The sequence below is a fragment of the Protomyctophum bolini genome (assembly GCF_963924005.1).
Source record: "Protomyctophum bolini genome assembly, chromosome: 8".
Taxonomy (NCBI): domain Eukaryota; kingdom Metazoa; phylum Chordata; class Actinopteri; order Myctophiformes; family Myctophidae; genus Protomyctophum; species Protomyctophum bolini.
This window is the reverse complement of record NC_137869.1, coordinates 14,996,025-15,009,946: the sequence shown is the minus strand read 5'-3', so window position 1 is coordinate 15,009,946 and position 13,922 is coordinate 14,996,025. Positions and strand designations below refer to the sequence as shown.

Here is a 13,922-nt window from a genome sequence, read left to right as displayed (position 1 = left end):
GGCACACTGGCCTACTTGATCATACATCATACAATACTTTTTCTGTTTTTGAATTTGAATCCTGAAAAGTAACCGTTTTGGACACCCGACAGACAATATACATTAGTACACACACACACACACACACACACACACACACACACACACACACACACACACACACACACACACACACACACACAGCAGCTGTAAATACCTTGCTCGTTTACATACGTGTGCATATCACACACACACGCACACACACATACACACACAATTTTTTCAATTTCTTTGGGGTTTTTGGGGCTCCCATATATGTTTTCTATCCCCACAAATAACCAATTTTGAACAAACAGGCTTTCATATCATATAGATGCTTTAATGGAAATTGCTCTCAGGAACAGCTCAACTGATTTTGTCCTCATCGTGATGTTATCAATGTCACCCTACTTTGTATAATTCCTCCTCTTCTTCAGTCTTCAGTTCCAAATTAGCATTTCCACTTTGTTTACAATGTCCACCATTGTTGATTTTCCAAGCTGCCATGGAATGGAAACAAGCCTGGTTTTATCTAGCATCAGTATTATAATTACTCAAATATAAAATAATCTGCATATCAGCAGCATACCCTCACCACCTCAGGACATTGTGGTACTGCAGCTAAAACTGCTTTCAAAGTCCAGAAAGAAATGACAAGGACTGGTTTTATCAGAGTGGTGATTGAGGCTCATGTTATTTGTGCTTTAAGCTTTCCTAACATAATTACACACACACACACACACACACACACACACACACACACACACACACACACACACACACATAAAGTTGATGTCAGGCAGAAAACTTTATATATATATATATATATATATATATATATATATATATATATACTGTATACACACACACACACACACACACACACACACACACACACACACACACACACATACGTGTGTGTGTGTGTGTGTGTGTGTGTGTATATATTTTTTTTAATATACCATATTAACCATACAACTAGTATTGCCATTACAAAGCTGTCCCATTGTAATTGCTATAGCCACTTTGTCCGCTTGACTAAACTTGTCACTTACAGTAAGCTGCAAAAACAACATGGCCAGCGAATGGATAATAATTAAGCTCTATAACTCAGTTTACTGACATCTATGAACAATTGTGAACGTTGTGATGTGTCACACTGCATAACGACACCCAGGTCAAACAGGACGAGAGATAAGATAACATAAGACCTTATAAGCAGGACAGCAGTTAAAAGTGATTTTTTTTTTGTTAAATAGCTCTCTGTACTCATTGCTATAGTGTGTGAACCTATTTATTTTTACAGTCTATGGTGTGAACAAACACTATACTATAGAGTGTTTTATCTATAGCAATGATTACTATCAGAATATAGTGCTTTAATCTTTTAACAAAACAACTTTTTGTTTTAACAAATAAATATCACTTACCCTTTACCTTTTTACAATTACAGCGAGGGCAATATGTACTCAGTCAAAAGAAAGACAGAATTATATGAACAAAATATACAACACAATATACAATATTCACCCTTTTACAGGACAACATATATAATAAGAGTACACCCAGTAAGCATGTCAGATAGTGTCCTGTAAGATGTACTGTAAGATCCAAGCATGTCTGATGAGGACATTCTTGTAAACATGGACATCATAGTTTCGCTGACATAACTGATATGTTAGGACGGCGTCGGGGAGCACCCAGCCCAAAGTGCCGCTGAGCCTGTGCACCCAGGCTGGCCGAGGAGTGACCATCGTCAGCCCCTCCGCCATCGTTCCGGGTCCCGGGGACTTCAACAAGCCCCTCCCTCCCCCTGTGGCGGCCGGCCCCCTGCCTGGCGCCGCCGTGGTCACCGCAGCCCAGACGGCCACGGGGCAGCAGCCTAAAGTCCTGATGCATGTCAACTCCCAGATGACCGTCAACCAGGCTCGCAACGCTGTCAGGACAGGTAGGAGACTGGATGTATTCCTGACTGTGGCCCATAATTCTGAGACTCAAGGAATCTTGGATTCCCCCCCCAACACACACACACACACACACACACACACACACACACACTTTGAGAACCACTGATCTATTCAGATTTACTCTATATATGATATATACTGTATTTTATTGCATTAAAAGCTACAATGCTGAGGACTTCCGGTATGGCGACGAACAGGACGGTCGCATAAAGTTGAGAGCTCCCACAGCCAACTTATTTATACCACGCTAGATACTTGTAAAGTAGAAAACAAAAACCACAGTCAACGAGAAATGCACACGAGAAGGGGAAACAAAAAAAGAGACGAGAAAAGTGAAGAAACACACCAAGAAGAAGTCACAAGAGAAGACACGCTAGCATCCGAGGCTAACGAAATCAGCATGGCTTCCCTCCAGGCTAGTTTGGACGCTATCAACAGCCAGCTCGGCGCCCTACGACAGGAGGTGAAAACGGACTTGAGAACATTCAAAGAAGAAATCGCGACACAGATGGATAATAAGCTGATTGAATTCAACAGGGATCTCACACAAAAATTCACCAAGATCGACACGGAGATGAAGGAGCAGCACGCTAAGATGGACGGCGCCCTGCTGCGCACCGAAGAGATTGAGCAGTGGAGCACTGAAGTAAACCATACTTTGCAACAAATGTTGGAAGAACGTCAAATGATGATTGACAAGCTAGATGATGCTGAATCGCGCTCCAGAAGATGTAATTTGCGTTTATACAATCTGCCAGAGGACGCTGAATCAGAGAGTGAATCGATGGTAAAGTTTATCAACGATTGGCTGAGAAGAGAAATAGTGGATACTGAACTGTCTATACAACGAGCCCACCGAGCACTAGCTCCGAAGAGGAACCCGGACCAGCCGCCGAGATCAATAGTGATTAACTTTCAGCAATTTGCTGTAAAAGAGACAGTGCTATCAACGGCTTGGGGGAAGAAGACGGTGATGTACGGGCAGAACAGAATCTACTTCGACCACGATTTCACGGACAGAGTACTACAACAGAGAAAAGCCTACGCCGAGATCAAGAGGGTCCTGAATGCGGAAAGTCCGAAAATCAAGTTCAACACACCCTACAACAAGATGCGGATCCACTGGGCCACTGGGAAAGTGGTGTACCACAGCGCAGAAGAAGCAGCCAAAGATATGCGGAAAAGAGGACTGATGACCGGCGGAGAAGGAGAGGGGACAGGCGACGGCAACAGAAACAACATGAGAGAAGGCGGAAAAGAACCCACGCTCATCGAAAGCTTGCAAAATGCCAGGCTGGCCAGCTGGACACAAGTCGACCGGAATGCGGCATGGAGGAGAAGGGCGAGAGGACGGCTGCAAACATACAGTCACGCTAAGTAACTGAGAGAAGGAACCTATAGAGCCGTGAGTTAAATCATTGAAAGAAAGGACTGAAACCTAACGTGTGATATTTGCATTCTCGTGTGTGTGTGTGTGTGTGTGTGTGTGTGTGTGTGTGCGTGCGTGCGTGTGTGTGTGCGTGCGTGTATGCGGGGAGGGAGGAGGGTTGGTGTAGTTCGCTAATCTTTTTAAGTAAACAACTGAAGTTTAATTCTAACATTATGGTGAGCTATACATGCAACCCATGTGTGCATGCGCACATGCGCGCGCATGTGTGTGTGTGCACGGGGTGAGGAGGGGGGTTGATGTGATTCACTTGTCTCACAAAGGAGACCATTAGGAACGAGAACTGAAGCTTCAATCTAACATATTAAAGTGGATTATATATACGGCCCTCGGTGTGTGTGTGTGTGTGTGTGTGTGTGTGTGTGTGTATGCGCGTGTGTGTGTATGTATGGGGAGGGAGGGATAGGGTGACTGACTATGGGGAAAGCATGTTTTTTTTTCTTTTTCTGACAACATTTATCTACATGTGCTATGTGTGTTCCCCAGTCGTCCATCTACTTTGTGGATGGAGGACTGGGGAATAATTAATGTAAATAAGATCAAAGGGACACTGACTTGTACATGTGTGGATAGATGGAGGGATGAGAACATGTTTGATACAATGGGAAGCAAATAAGCATATTATTAGATCCTTCAACGTTCATTTTATTTTTCCACCAATAAGGAATATAGAACAATTTAAGTTGGTTCAAAGGGAAGTGATGCAACTTTAACTCTAGTATGAGTAAACCTTTAGGGGTAAACTTTAATGCTGGATGGGGGCCCCTCCTTAACGCAGGGATTTCCCCCACAAAACCACAGGAGGGTCAACAAAAAGGAGAGGAGGTTGACAACTCTTTTTGGAAGTCTGCATTCGTATATGTATCTATGTTTTTGTTTTTGTATATAGTTAAAAGGGTTTACAGTTTTATTTTGATCTTTGCATATGAATGCACCAAGAACCTAAGAGGGAACCGTCATAATTATTTTTTCGGATATTCTATAACCAAATATGACCACGAAACAGGAGATTAAACTTATGTCTTTGAATGTCAACGGTCTGGGAAACCCGGTCAAAAGAGCTAAAGTTATGACCAAGCTTAAAAGAGAAAAAGCACAAATAAGCTTTCTTCAGGAAACCCACTTATCCAAATCAGAACATGAAAAATTGAAGAAATTTGGCTATAAGCATACATATTATAGTTCACACACCAATACCCGTAAAAGAGGAGTGGCAATCCTGATCTCTAATCAAATCAAGTTTGAATGCCAAAAAGAAATAAAGGACAAAGAAGGCAGATATATTATTGTTAAGGGAACAATTCAGGAGACAAAAGTGACGTTGGTTAATATTTATGCTCCACCCGAGAGCGATAAACAATTCTTTAAAACATTATTTGACATCATAACTTTGGAATCAGAAGGAATTTGCTGGTGTGCGGGAGACCTAAATGTTGTGATTGACTATGACTTAGACACCACTAGCCTGAACAGGAATAAAAAGCCCATTTCAAAACTAGTCAAAAACACATGGGAAGAAATGGGTTTTGTTGATGTTTGGCGAGACTTCCACCCGCTCCAAAGGGACTATAGCCATTATTCCCAGACCCACTCTGTCTATAGCAGGTTAGATTATTTCTATACGCAAAAAGAAAATAGAGAATTGATCCAGGGGTGTAATATTGGAATAGCAGATGTGTCTGATCATAGTGCCGTTTATATGAAGGTCTGTTTATCTGACAGAAAAAGGAATACAATATGGAGGTTAAACGCTGGACTGTTAAATAATAACCAGGTGGTAGAACAAATCAGAACCGACATTGAGAACTACTTAACTGATAACAACAATGGTGAAACTACTCCAGCAATACTATGGGATGCCCTAAAGGCAGTTATCAGGGGGAAATTAATTGCAATCTCGAGCAGAATGAAAAAGGAAAAACTGGCTAATTATAAGCAACTATTATCTGACCTTAAAACACTGGAACAAAAACATAAGATAAGAGCAGACAGACAAATATTCACACAAATGACTGAGGTAAGAAAACAAATCAATAATATTCTCCAACAGGAGGTGGAAATGAAAGCAAGGTACTTTAAACAGAGCTACTATGAGGCTGGCCCTAGGGCAGCAAGGCTATTGGCTAGACGCCTAAGGAAACAGCAAGCCGATATTACAGTTCACAAACTGATGGACCCCAAAACAAATCAAATAAAATACAAACAAGGAGAAATAGAAAGTATCTTCCAGAAATACTATAAAGAACTGTATACCCAAACACCCACCTCCTCTGAAGAGGAAACCAGAACATTTCTTGATAAATTGGATTTGCCTAGTATTGGTGAATTAGAAAATAAAAGGATAACAAAAACTATAACCATTGATGAAATCACCACAGCAATAGGAAGATCAAAGGCTAGCAAGACTCCTGGAAGTGATGGGTTCCCATCAGAATGGTACAAGAAATTTGCAAGTGAATTAATTCCTTTATTGCACAACACTTTTAACTGGGTTAAAAAGAATGGCTCTACCCCCCCCTCCTGGAAGGAAGCGGTAATTACAGTTTTACCAAAGCCTGGGAAAGACAAAACACTTTGTCAGAACTTCAGACCAATTTCACTACTAAATGTCGACTACAAACTATATACCTCAATCCTATCAGAGAGAATTCAATCTTTTATTGCAGATATGATAGACGAGGACCAATGTGGCTTTATTCCCGGAAGAAAAACGCAGGATAATATTAGGAGAACTTTACACATTATGCACAAAATAAAGAATAATAACACTCCCGCAGCAATGGTTAGTCTGGATGCCGCCCAAGCATTCGATAAAGTTTCCCACAGGTTCTTATTCCTAACACTGGAAAGATTTGGGTTTGATGAAAAGGCAATTCAGTGTATTAAAACGCTTTATATTAATCCAACAGCTAGAATAAAGGTAAATGGTTCTCTGACAGATAGATTTGAAATAGAACAAGGTTGTAGACAAGGATGTAATTTAAGCCCCTCCCTCTTCGCATTTTTTATAGAGCCACTGGCCCAGATGATAAGAGACAACGAAAATATAGCGGGAATAGAAATGAATGGTGAAAGACATGTTGTGAGCCTTTTTGCAGATGATGTATTGGTCCACTTAAAAAATCCATTGGAATCATTTGAACACCTACTACAAACATTAGATCGGTTTAGTCTATACTCAGGCTATACATTAAACAAGTCTAAAACTCAAATTCTCATGCTCAATTGTAGGCCGAATCAAAAACTAAAGGAAATAAATATAAATTGGGAGGCAAAATCAATTAGGTACTTAGGCATAAATATAACCAAAGACCTATCCAAACTATATGCAAGTAACTACCAAGAAATTGATGATAACATAAAAAAAGATATAGAGAGATGGGCCACATATCCAATGGGGTTTAGTGATAGGATACAAGCGATTAAAATGAACGTCCTGCCACGCCTGTTATATTTATTCCAGTCATTACCTATCCCTATACCACCGGCCCAATTCACGAAATGGGATAAACTTATATCAAGGTTTATATGGGATGGAAAAAGACCTAGAATAAGATATAGTACTCTACAATTACCAAAGAATAAAGGGGGAATGGCACTTCCAAACTTAAAGGAGTACTTCCATGCAGCACAACTGGGACCACTCCTTAACTGGTGCAGTCTACCGTATATAGCTAAGTGGAAGGACATCGAGGTAAAAGGGTTTACAATCCCGATTCATACAAATATAGGAGAACGAGGGATCCAAACGAGCGTGAAGAGTGAATTAGACTTGGACCCAATAACATCTTTTACTTTAACTACGTGGTACTCAATAGTGAAACAATTGAAGGTTGGAAAGGAATTGGGTATGTTAAAATGGATCTCATATGATAAGAAATTTGAACCAGGAAGGTCCGATTCAAGGTTTAAGCAATGGAGGGATTTGGGTGTGACAGCCATATGCCTATTAACTAAAAATGGAGAAATAAAAAGCTTCGAAGAAATAAAAAATGCATACGACCTGACTAATCAGGACTTCTTCCGATATTTACAGATGAGAGACTATTATAACAGAAACATTAAAAGACCGGCGGAAGAAATACACCCCATAATACGAATCATTGAACGGGCGTATGGTAGAGTCACACCCAAAGCCATATCTGTGTTGTACTCGTGTTTGATGGATTCCAAAAAGTTTTCCACAATATATGTAAAAAATAAATGGGAAAAGGAGTTGGGTGAGGACATTCCAGAAAAGATGTGGGACGATATGTGGGAAAAACACCAGACAACAACCCAATCAAAGGAGTGGAGGGAATTTGTATGGAAAAACCAAATACGGTATTTTATAACACCCCAAATTAAGAGCAAACAGCTTAAGAGCCAACAGCCATGTTGGAGAGAGTGTAACCACATGAACCCTGACCATACACATGTTTTCTGGAATTGTGCAAAGATACAACCTTTCTGGTCGATAATCCACACAGCTATTTGTGAGGTAATAGGATACGACATCCCCTGTTCTTGCCTTGTAATGTACTTGGGTCTTATTGAGGAATCTATCCATCCGAGAGACCAATATCTGGTCAAAATCCTTCTAGCTGCAGGAAAGAAAGCAATTACAAAAAATTGGCTCAAGACTGACATACCAGGCTATATACAATGGCGAGCAATCGTGGACAATATAGAAGACATGGAAAAGTTGACATTCAAGATAAGAATAAGAGTAGACCTCTATGAAAAAAGATGGGAAAAATGGTCGTTATATAAATGTACAAGAGGTGAAACATAATAGGATGATGGAAAAGAAGAGTTAAAAATATTCCCAAAGTAAGGTTCTAATTGTATTTAATTGTATTTAATTTATTTTGTAAATTTAATTTATGCAATCTGTTTGTTTTGTTTTTTATTTTATGTCTATTTTATTTGTTTTTGTTGTTTTTGATTTCTATGTCCATGTGGAAGTTTGTCTTTGTACCATGTTGTTGTTGTTATTTCTATTTGTTTGATCATAATGTCTGTAAAACCCTAAATAAAAACAAAGTTAAAAAAAAAAAAAAAAGCTACAATGCTGGACTTATTTTGAAACGGTCTGTGTGTTAAGCTAAAAGGATCCATTTATGCCTATAACTACAATAAAAAAAAAAATATTTTACCGAAGGGTAACAACGGCAGTCGCAGTCGTGTGGTTCAGCAATATTTTTTGTTTTTTACCTAAACATAACTAAAAAACACCGTAATACTTAACCTAAGTTTAATATGAGCATCAAAACAAGATTCTTAATGTTTTATTAGCACATTATCATTCCTACATACATTCCATAGGGCTGGACCACCAAAATATATACAGTATGTACATACTTATATATTTTATATATATTTTTTCTTTTTTATAACTTTATTTATAGGATTTTCAATTTTTGTAGACAAACAACCCCACATATACCCCACCCTCCCTGGTTCCATCACAAAATAAGACAACAACAAAAAAACAACAATAAAATAAAATAAAGTAAACGGGTAGTAAAGGTTATAAATAAATGAATAAAATAAATACAATAAGATTTGCCTTTTACTAGATTAAGGGGCTACACAGTGAACCAAATTACATGTAGGAAAGCACTTGGGACACATCATCAAAAGACAATGAAAGGGTGAATTCAAGGAAAGGGGACCAAGCCTTTACAAATTTCTGGCGAGATTTGTACCTGTTGTATCTGAGCTTATCCAATGGTATAAAGGATAAAGGATTGACCCAACTTGTAAATGTTGGAGGTTTATCAGATTTCCAATTGCGGAGAATAAGTCTCCTCGCTATGAGTGAAGCAAAAGCTATGAAATTGGCTTGGGGCGAGGTAATTGGTGCATCGTCGTTGGGAACTCCAAATATAGCAGTTATCGGGTTGGGCGCAATTGGCATATGACAAATGGTTGAGAAAGCATCAAAAATACTATTCCAAAATGGGTTCAAGGAAGTGCATCCCCAGAACATATGTCCAACAGAGGCTGGCTCCAAATTACATCTTATACAAGTAGAGTCAATGTCAGGATAAATTTTAGATAGTTTTTCTCTCGAGAAATGCAAACGATACTATTTTGAATTGAATTAGGCAATGTCTAAGACATAAAGAGGTAGTATGAATACGCCTCAAAGAGAGTTCCCATGTCTCTTCCTCCAGCTCTAAATTCAGGTCCTGTTTATTTTATATTTTTAAGAGAACATTTTTAACTAAAATCTTCTAGAGGTCCGCCTGGCACAACATATTTTTCTGATTGGGGTTCGCAGCCAAATACATATAACTTTGGCCGAGCGGTCCTTGTCATTGACATAAAGATGTTTGAAAAGCACTGCTATAAGAGGTGTTTAATAACCGGAGCGTGCTGTCCCCTCTCAGCAGCGGCGTGTCACAGTCAGGAGCGTCCCGCGGTGACTGTGACGCCCATCCAGTCCCAGCCTCCTGTTGTGGCCTACCTGCCCTCCTCCTCTTCCTCCTCCTCCGGTGGTGCCCAGGGCTGCTCCCGCTCCGCGGCCTCGGCAGCCGCCATGGGCTGCGCCGCCGCCTCCCTGACCCCGCCCAACGTGAGCGCCGCCTCTCTGGAGGGAGGCGTGGCCGTGCTCGCTATTCCTGTCGGCCATGCTGCCAGCAGCAGCAACGGATCTCCTCTCAACGGTGCCAACGCGGCACTCGCCTGCAGAGCGGACAAAGACGGCAAGGTGGGTTCGATGTCAACGGCGCATTTCCTTCCCCGTTAAACTGCCCTGTCATTTACATTGGTAGTAGGACTGGGCATTTCTTATAACTCATTAAGACTTGGACCCGGTCCGACCGGGTATCTAGACCTGTACTGGACCCGTTGCTCATTTAATGCTAAAATAACTGGTATTAATATTAGCATCCATTTCAAATGGATCTGACGGAGACCTGTGGCAATTGGAAACTGATACGACCCGTGCCCGAAGGACAATTGAAAATTTGGCTCTGACCCGGCTCGGTTCTCGGTCTGTGTCTTCGGTTCTGGGCGTATCCATTTGTGCTAACATCTAGTTCTCACACTTTCAAGATTTTTCAAAAATGTTCAAAATTTGCAGATGTACAAGCTGAGCTTTTATATCTGCTATTTTTTAATAGCCAACACAAATATCTAGAATGACACAGATGCTTTCCCGGTTCTGCCTATAGTACAGTGAAGAGTGACATGAATCAGGGAGAGAGAGATAGGGAGTGACACACAAGGTCGTCATACTTTTTTTTTTTCAAATGTTATAATCAACTAAATTGATTTGTCTGATTATCCACTTGAATCCCTTTGAAGTGAGACTAGTATTCGAGTCAGAAATAGCAGGTCTCAATGAGCTCACAACGTAGAGCTTGTAGATCAACATAGTATAAATTGGAGCTTATTAAAGCTGTGCGTGTCTGATTATTATCGCTACCGACTCAACTGTGACTCAACATAATTTATTTTTTATATTTGTCTCGAGTGTGTGCATCACTGGTTTATTTCAAAATTGGCTTGAAAAAACATATCGGGAATTATCGAAAGGAGGATGCATTTTCATGCTATGTTGATCAATTGATTACATAGGACCACAATGGAAACAAGTCCCCAGGAGTGTTTTGTGTTATCCTTTTAGCCTTAATGTCTTACTCCACATGCTTACATTCATGACTGATAAAAGTATTCAATCAATCAATCAAATTGAAAGCACTGCTTCAGCAGATGTCGCCAAATGTTTCCCATCGGTTAGAGAAAAATACACTGGTGCGTCGCTGCGCTAACTGACAATTATTTACAATACCAAACACCCCGTTCTCTGTCGAAAATAGACAAGTCAACGGAGAGCGGTTTATGTTGAATTTGCACACAATGCCGCAGTCTGTTCCCTCTAGCGGGCCTTGAGAATTGAGTTAGGGAGGTGGGGGTTCAGACGAGGCCAACAGGCACCAGCTGTCCTGTTTTCTCCTGACAAAGTCCCCAGCGAGCTCGTCGATTGGCTTACGCCGCACCACGTTATCCACACTTTTCTTTTCCAGGCTGAGTGAGAAGCAAAAAGTGATAATTAAACTAAAAGCTGTCAGACAGATTTTTTTTGTTATTTCTAGTGAAATGGAAACCGGCAGCCTCGTTCCGTGCTGCGTCGCGATTAATCAAAACGCTGTTGTCCCCCTCGTTGTCACGGACGGTTTGCATTTGTCTCATCATAGCCCTGTCCCCAGGGCTCAGGGCTGAGGAGCAGCTTCTAGCCTGCGGCTGTTAGAGTCACAATCATTACATAATCGCCTTATCGCAATTGTTTGTGATAATCGCTATTATTTTTCGCTATTATGTTGCACAGTATTTTGTGGATCTCACCAACACTTGCATTTTACTGCTTGTACCTGTATCAGTAGTGACTAATCAACCTTTAAGTGGATCAACACCAGTGCTGTAGTTGGCGCTAGCTCGCCAGTGCCAGACGTTTTTTGACCAAACAGCTAAAATGGCCGACAAACTAGAGTTTTAACTGAAACTCTAGTAAACATCCGCCAGCTTTTTCACAGTAGAGGTGGGGAGGTGAATGATCCGGGTGATCGTAGTTTTAGGCATATCTAAGTCAAATTAAGCTCTAATCAAGCCCTGAATATCGCATTTTGAGCTGATTATGAGCCATAATGCACATAAAGACAGTGTGCCTGAGTATTTTGGCCGTTTTTAAGTGGATCCGTCTGTTAGCATAAAATGCTAAAAGACTAATCTCGCGATGCCGGGCATGGCATCGATTGCAAAGGTAAATGAATGCCATGCTAACGTCATCTTGAATGAGATTAAATATAGTAGTTATGTAATCAACATCAGCTGTGTTTGGAGGAACGTGCAGCAATGGGGGAATACGTTGGCTATTCAAAAATATCAGATCTACAAAGTACCAGCTATTTTTGAACATTTATTAAAAGAAAATCCTGTAAGTGATTGCGATTCTTTATTATTAGTTAGATTATTCTTTTAACACAAATCTTCCCTTTTGGTTGTCCCTCGCAGAAACATTTTGAGGTCCGTGGCCAAATGTATAAATTTGGGGGCCTTTGACATGGTTTGGGAACCAGTGGCATAAGGGACTGCTTTCACGCTGTTCCACAAATCATACATTGGGACTTTTGGCCTAACAAACCTCTTCAAGTCTTGAGATTGAACATTTGCCTTCTCTGCAGCGCGAGAAGAAAGGCCTGCTGAAGCTGCTGTCCTCCAACAAGAAGAAGGCTCGTCCCTCTCCGCCCTCCTCGCCCACGCTGGAGGCGGAGCAAGTGGCTGCCGGCGGGGAAACGCTGCCGGGCGCCATGATGGGACCCGAGACCACCACCGCCCCGCCTCCTCCTGGTAGGGTGGAGCCTGAACCTGCTGCTTCTTCCTCCTCTTCCTCGGCCCCCGAGACCACCTCCCACCGCAAGGCCAGCCCCCTGGACGGGTGCCCCCCCATCGCTCCACCTCCTCGCCAAGCCTGCTCCTCTCTCTCCTCCCAGCAGCACGATGCACGACCCATCATATGTGAGAGGTAACAAGTCGTTTCCTGTGACACCAATAGTCAAATGTTTTACTATCGCAAATACGTTTTATCATTTTATAATAGTGTTGCTGTTGGGCAGAAACCTTAACTTAATTTGAAGTTGTTTTTTTGTAAATGTATGCCCTGGACTACGTGATCATACTACAGCGTTACACAAAAGTATCAAAAATAGCAGATCTACAAGCTCCCCCCCGACCACCTCTCTTCTCTCTCTCTCATTAGCAGGCAACAGTGCAGCACTATCCCTCTCTCGGTTTCTGACACCCCCTACTGGTACTAATAGTCATACTGGTGCTCATTAACGTCACATAGGTGAACACATAGGTGAACAAGTTACACGGACATTGCTGTTCCTTGGAGTGGTTGCACCACTCAAAAAATGCCATGTATGATCAAGCAGGGTGTTAATAACACACAAAAAGTTCAAATATGGAGATCAATGACAGCCATGATAACATCCACAGTCAGTAACATGTCACTGTCCATCTCTCTCTGTCCTCATCAGGTACAGGGTGGTGGTCTCCTACCCACCCCAGAGCAGTCAGTAACATGTCACTGTCCATCTCTCTCTGTCCTCATCAGGTACAGGGTGGTGGTCTCCTACCCACCCCAGAGCAGTCAGTAACATGTCACTGTCCATCTCTCTCTGCCCTCATCAGGTACAGGGTGGTGGTCTCCTACCCACCCCAGAGCAGTCAGTAACATGTCACTGTCCATCTCTCTCTAGCCCTCATCAGGTACAGGGTGGTGGTCTCCTACCCACCCCAGAGCAGTCGGTAACATGTCACTGTCCATCTCTCTCTGTCCTCATCAGGTACAGGGTGGTGGTCTCCTACCCACCCCAGAGCAGTCAGTAACATGTCACTGTCCATCTCTCTCTGTCCTCATCAGGTACAGGGTGGTGGTCTCCTACCCACCCCAGAGCAGTCGGTAACATGTCACTGTCCATCTCTCTCTGTCCTCA

At 41.7% G+C, this 13,922-nt stretch overlaps 1 protein-coding gene across 3 annotated transcripts in view; it reads left to right on the top strand.

The window, feature by feature from the left end:
• The window catches only part of sh3rf1 (SH3 domain containing ring finger 1), a 74,735-nt gene that overhangs the window by 56,897 nt on the left and 3,916 nt on the right, over window positions 1-13,922 (top strand). For 2 of the 3 annotated variants that reach the window (XR_013964452.1, XM_080769340.1), the window contains exons 9-11: window positions 1,701-1,966; window positions 9,810-10,129; window positions 12,606-12,946. Coding sequence is in view for 2 of the 3 variants with exons in the window: in XM_080769340.1 (XP_080625466.1) it covers window positions 1,701-1,966; window positions 9,810-10,129; window positions 12,606-12,946 (927 nt within the window). In the remaining variant the exon portion in view is untranslated. The remainder of the gene's footprint in view (window positions 1-1,700; window positions 1,967-9,809; window positions 10,130-12,605; window positions 12,947-13,922) is intronic. The other variant, XM_080769341.1, reaches the window with a different exon arrangement.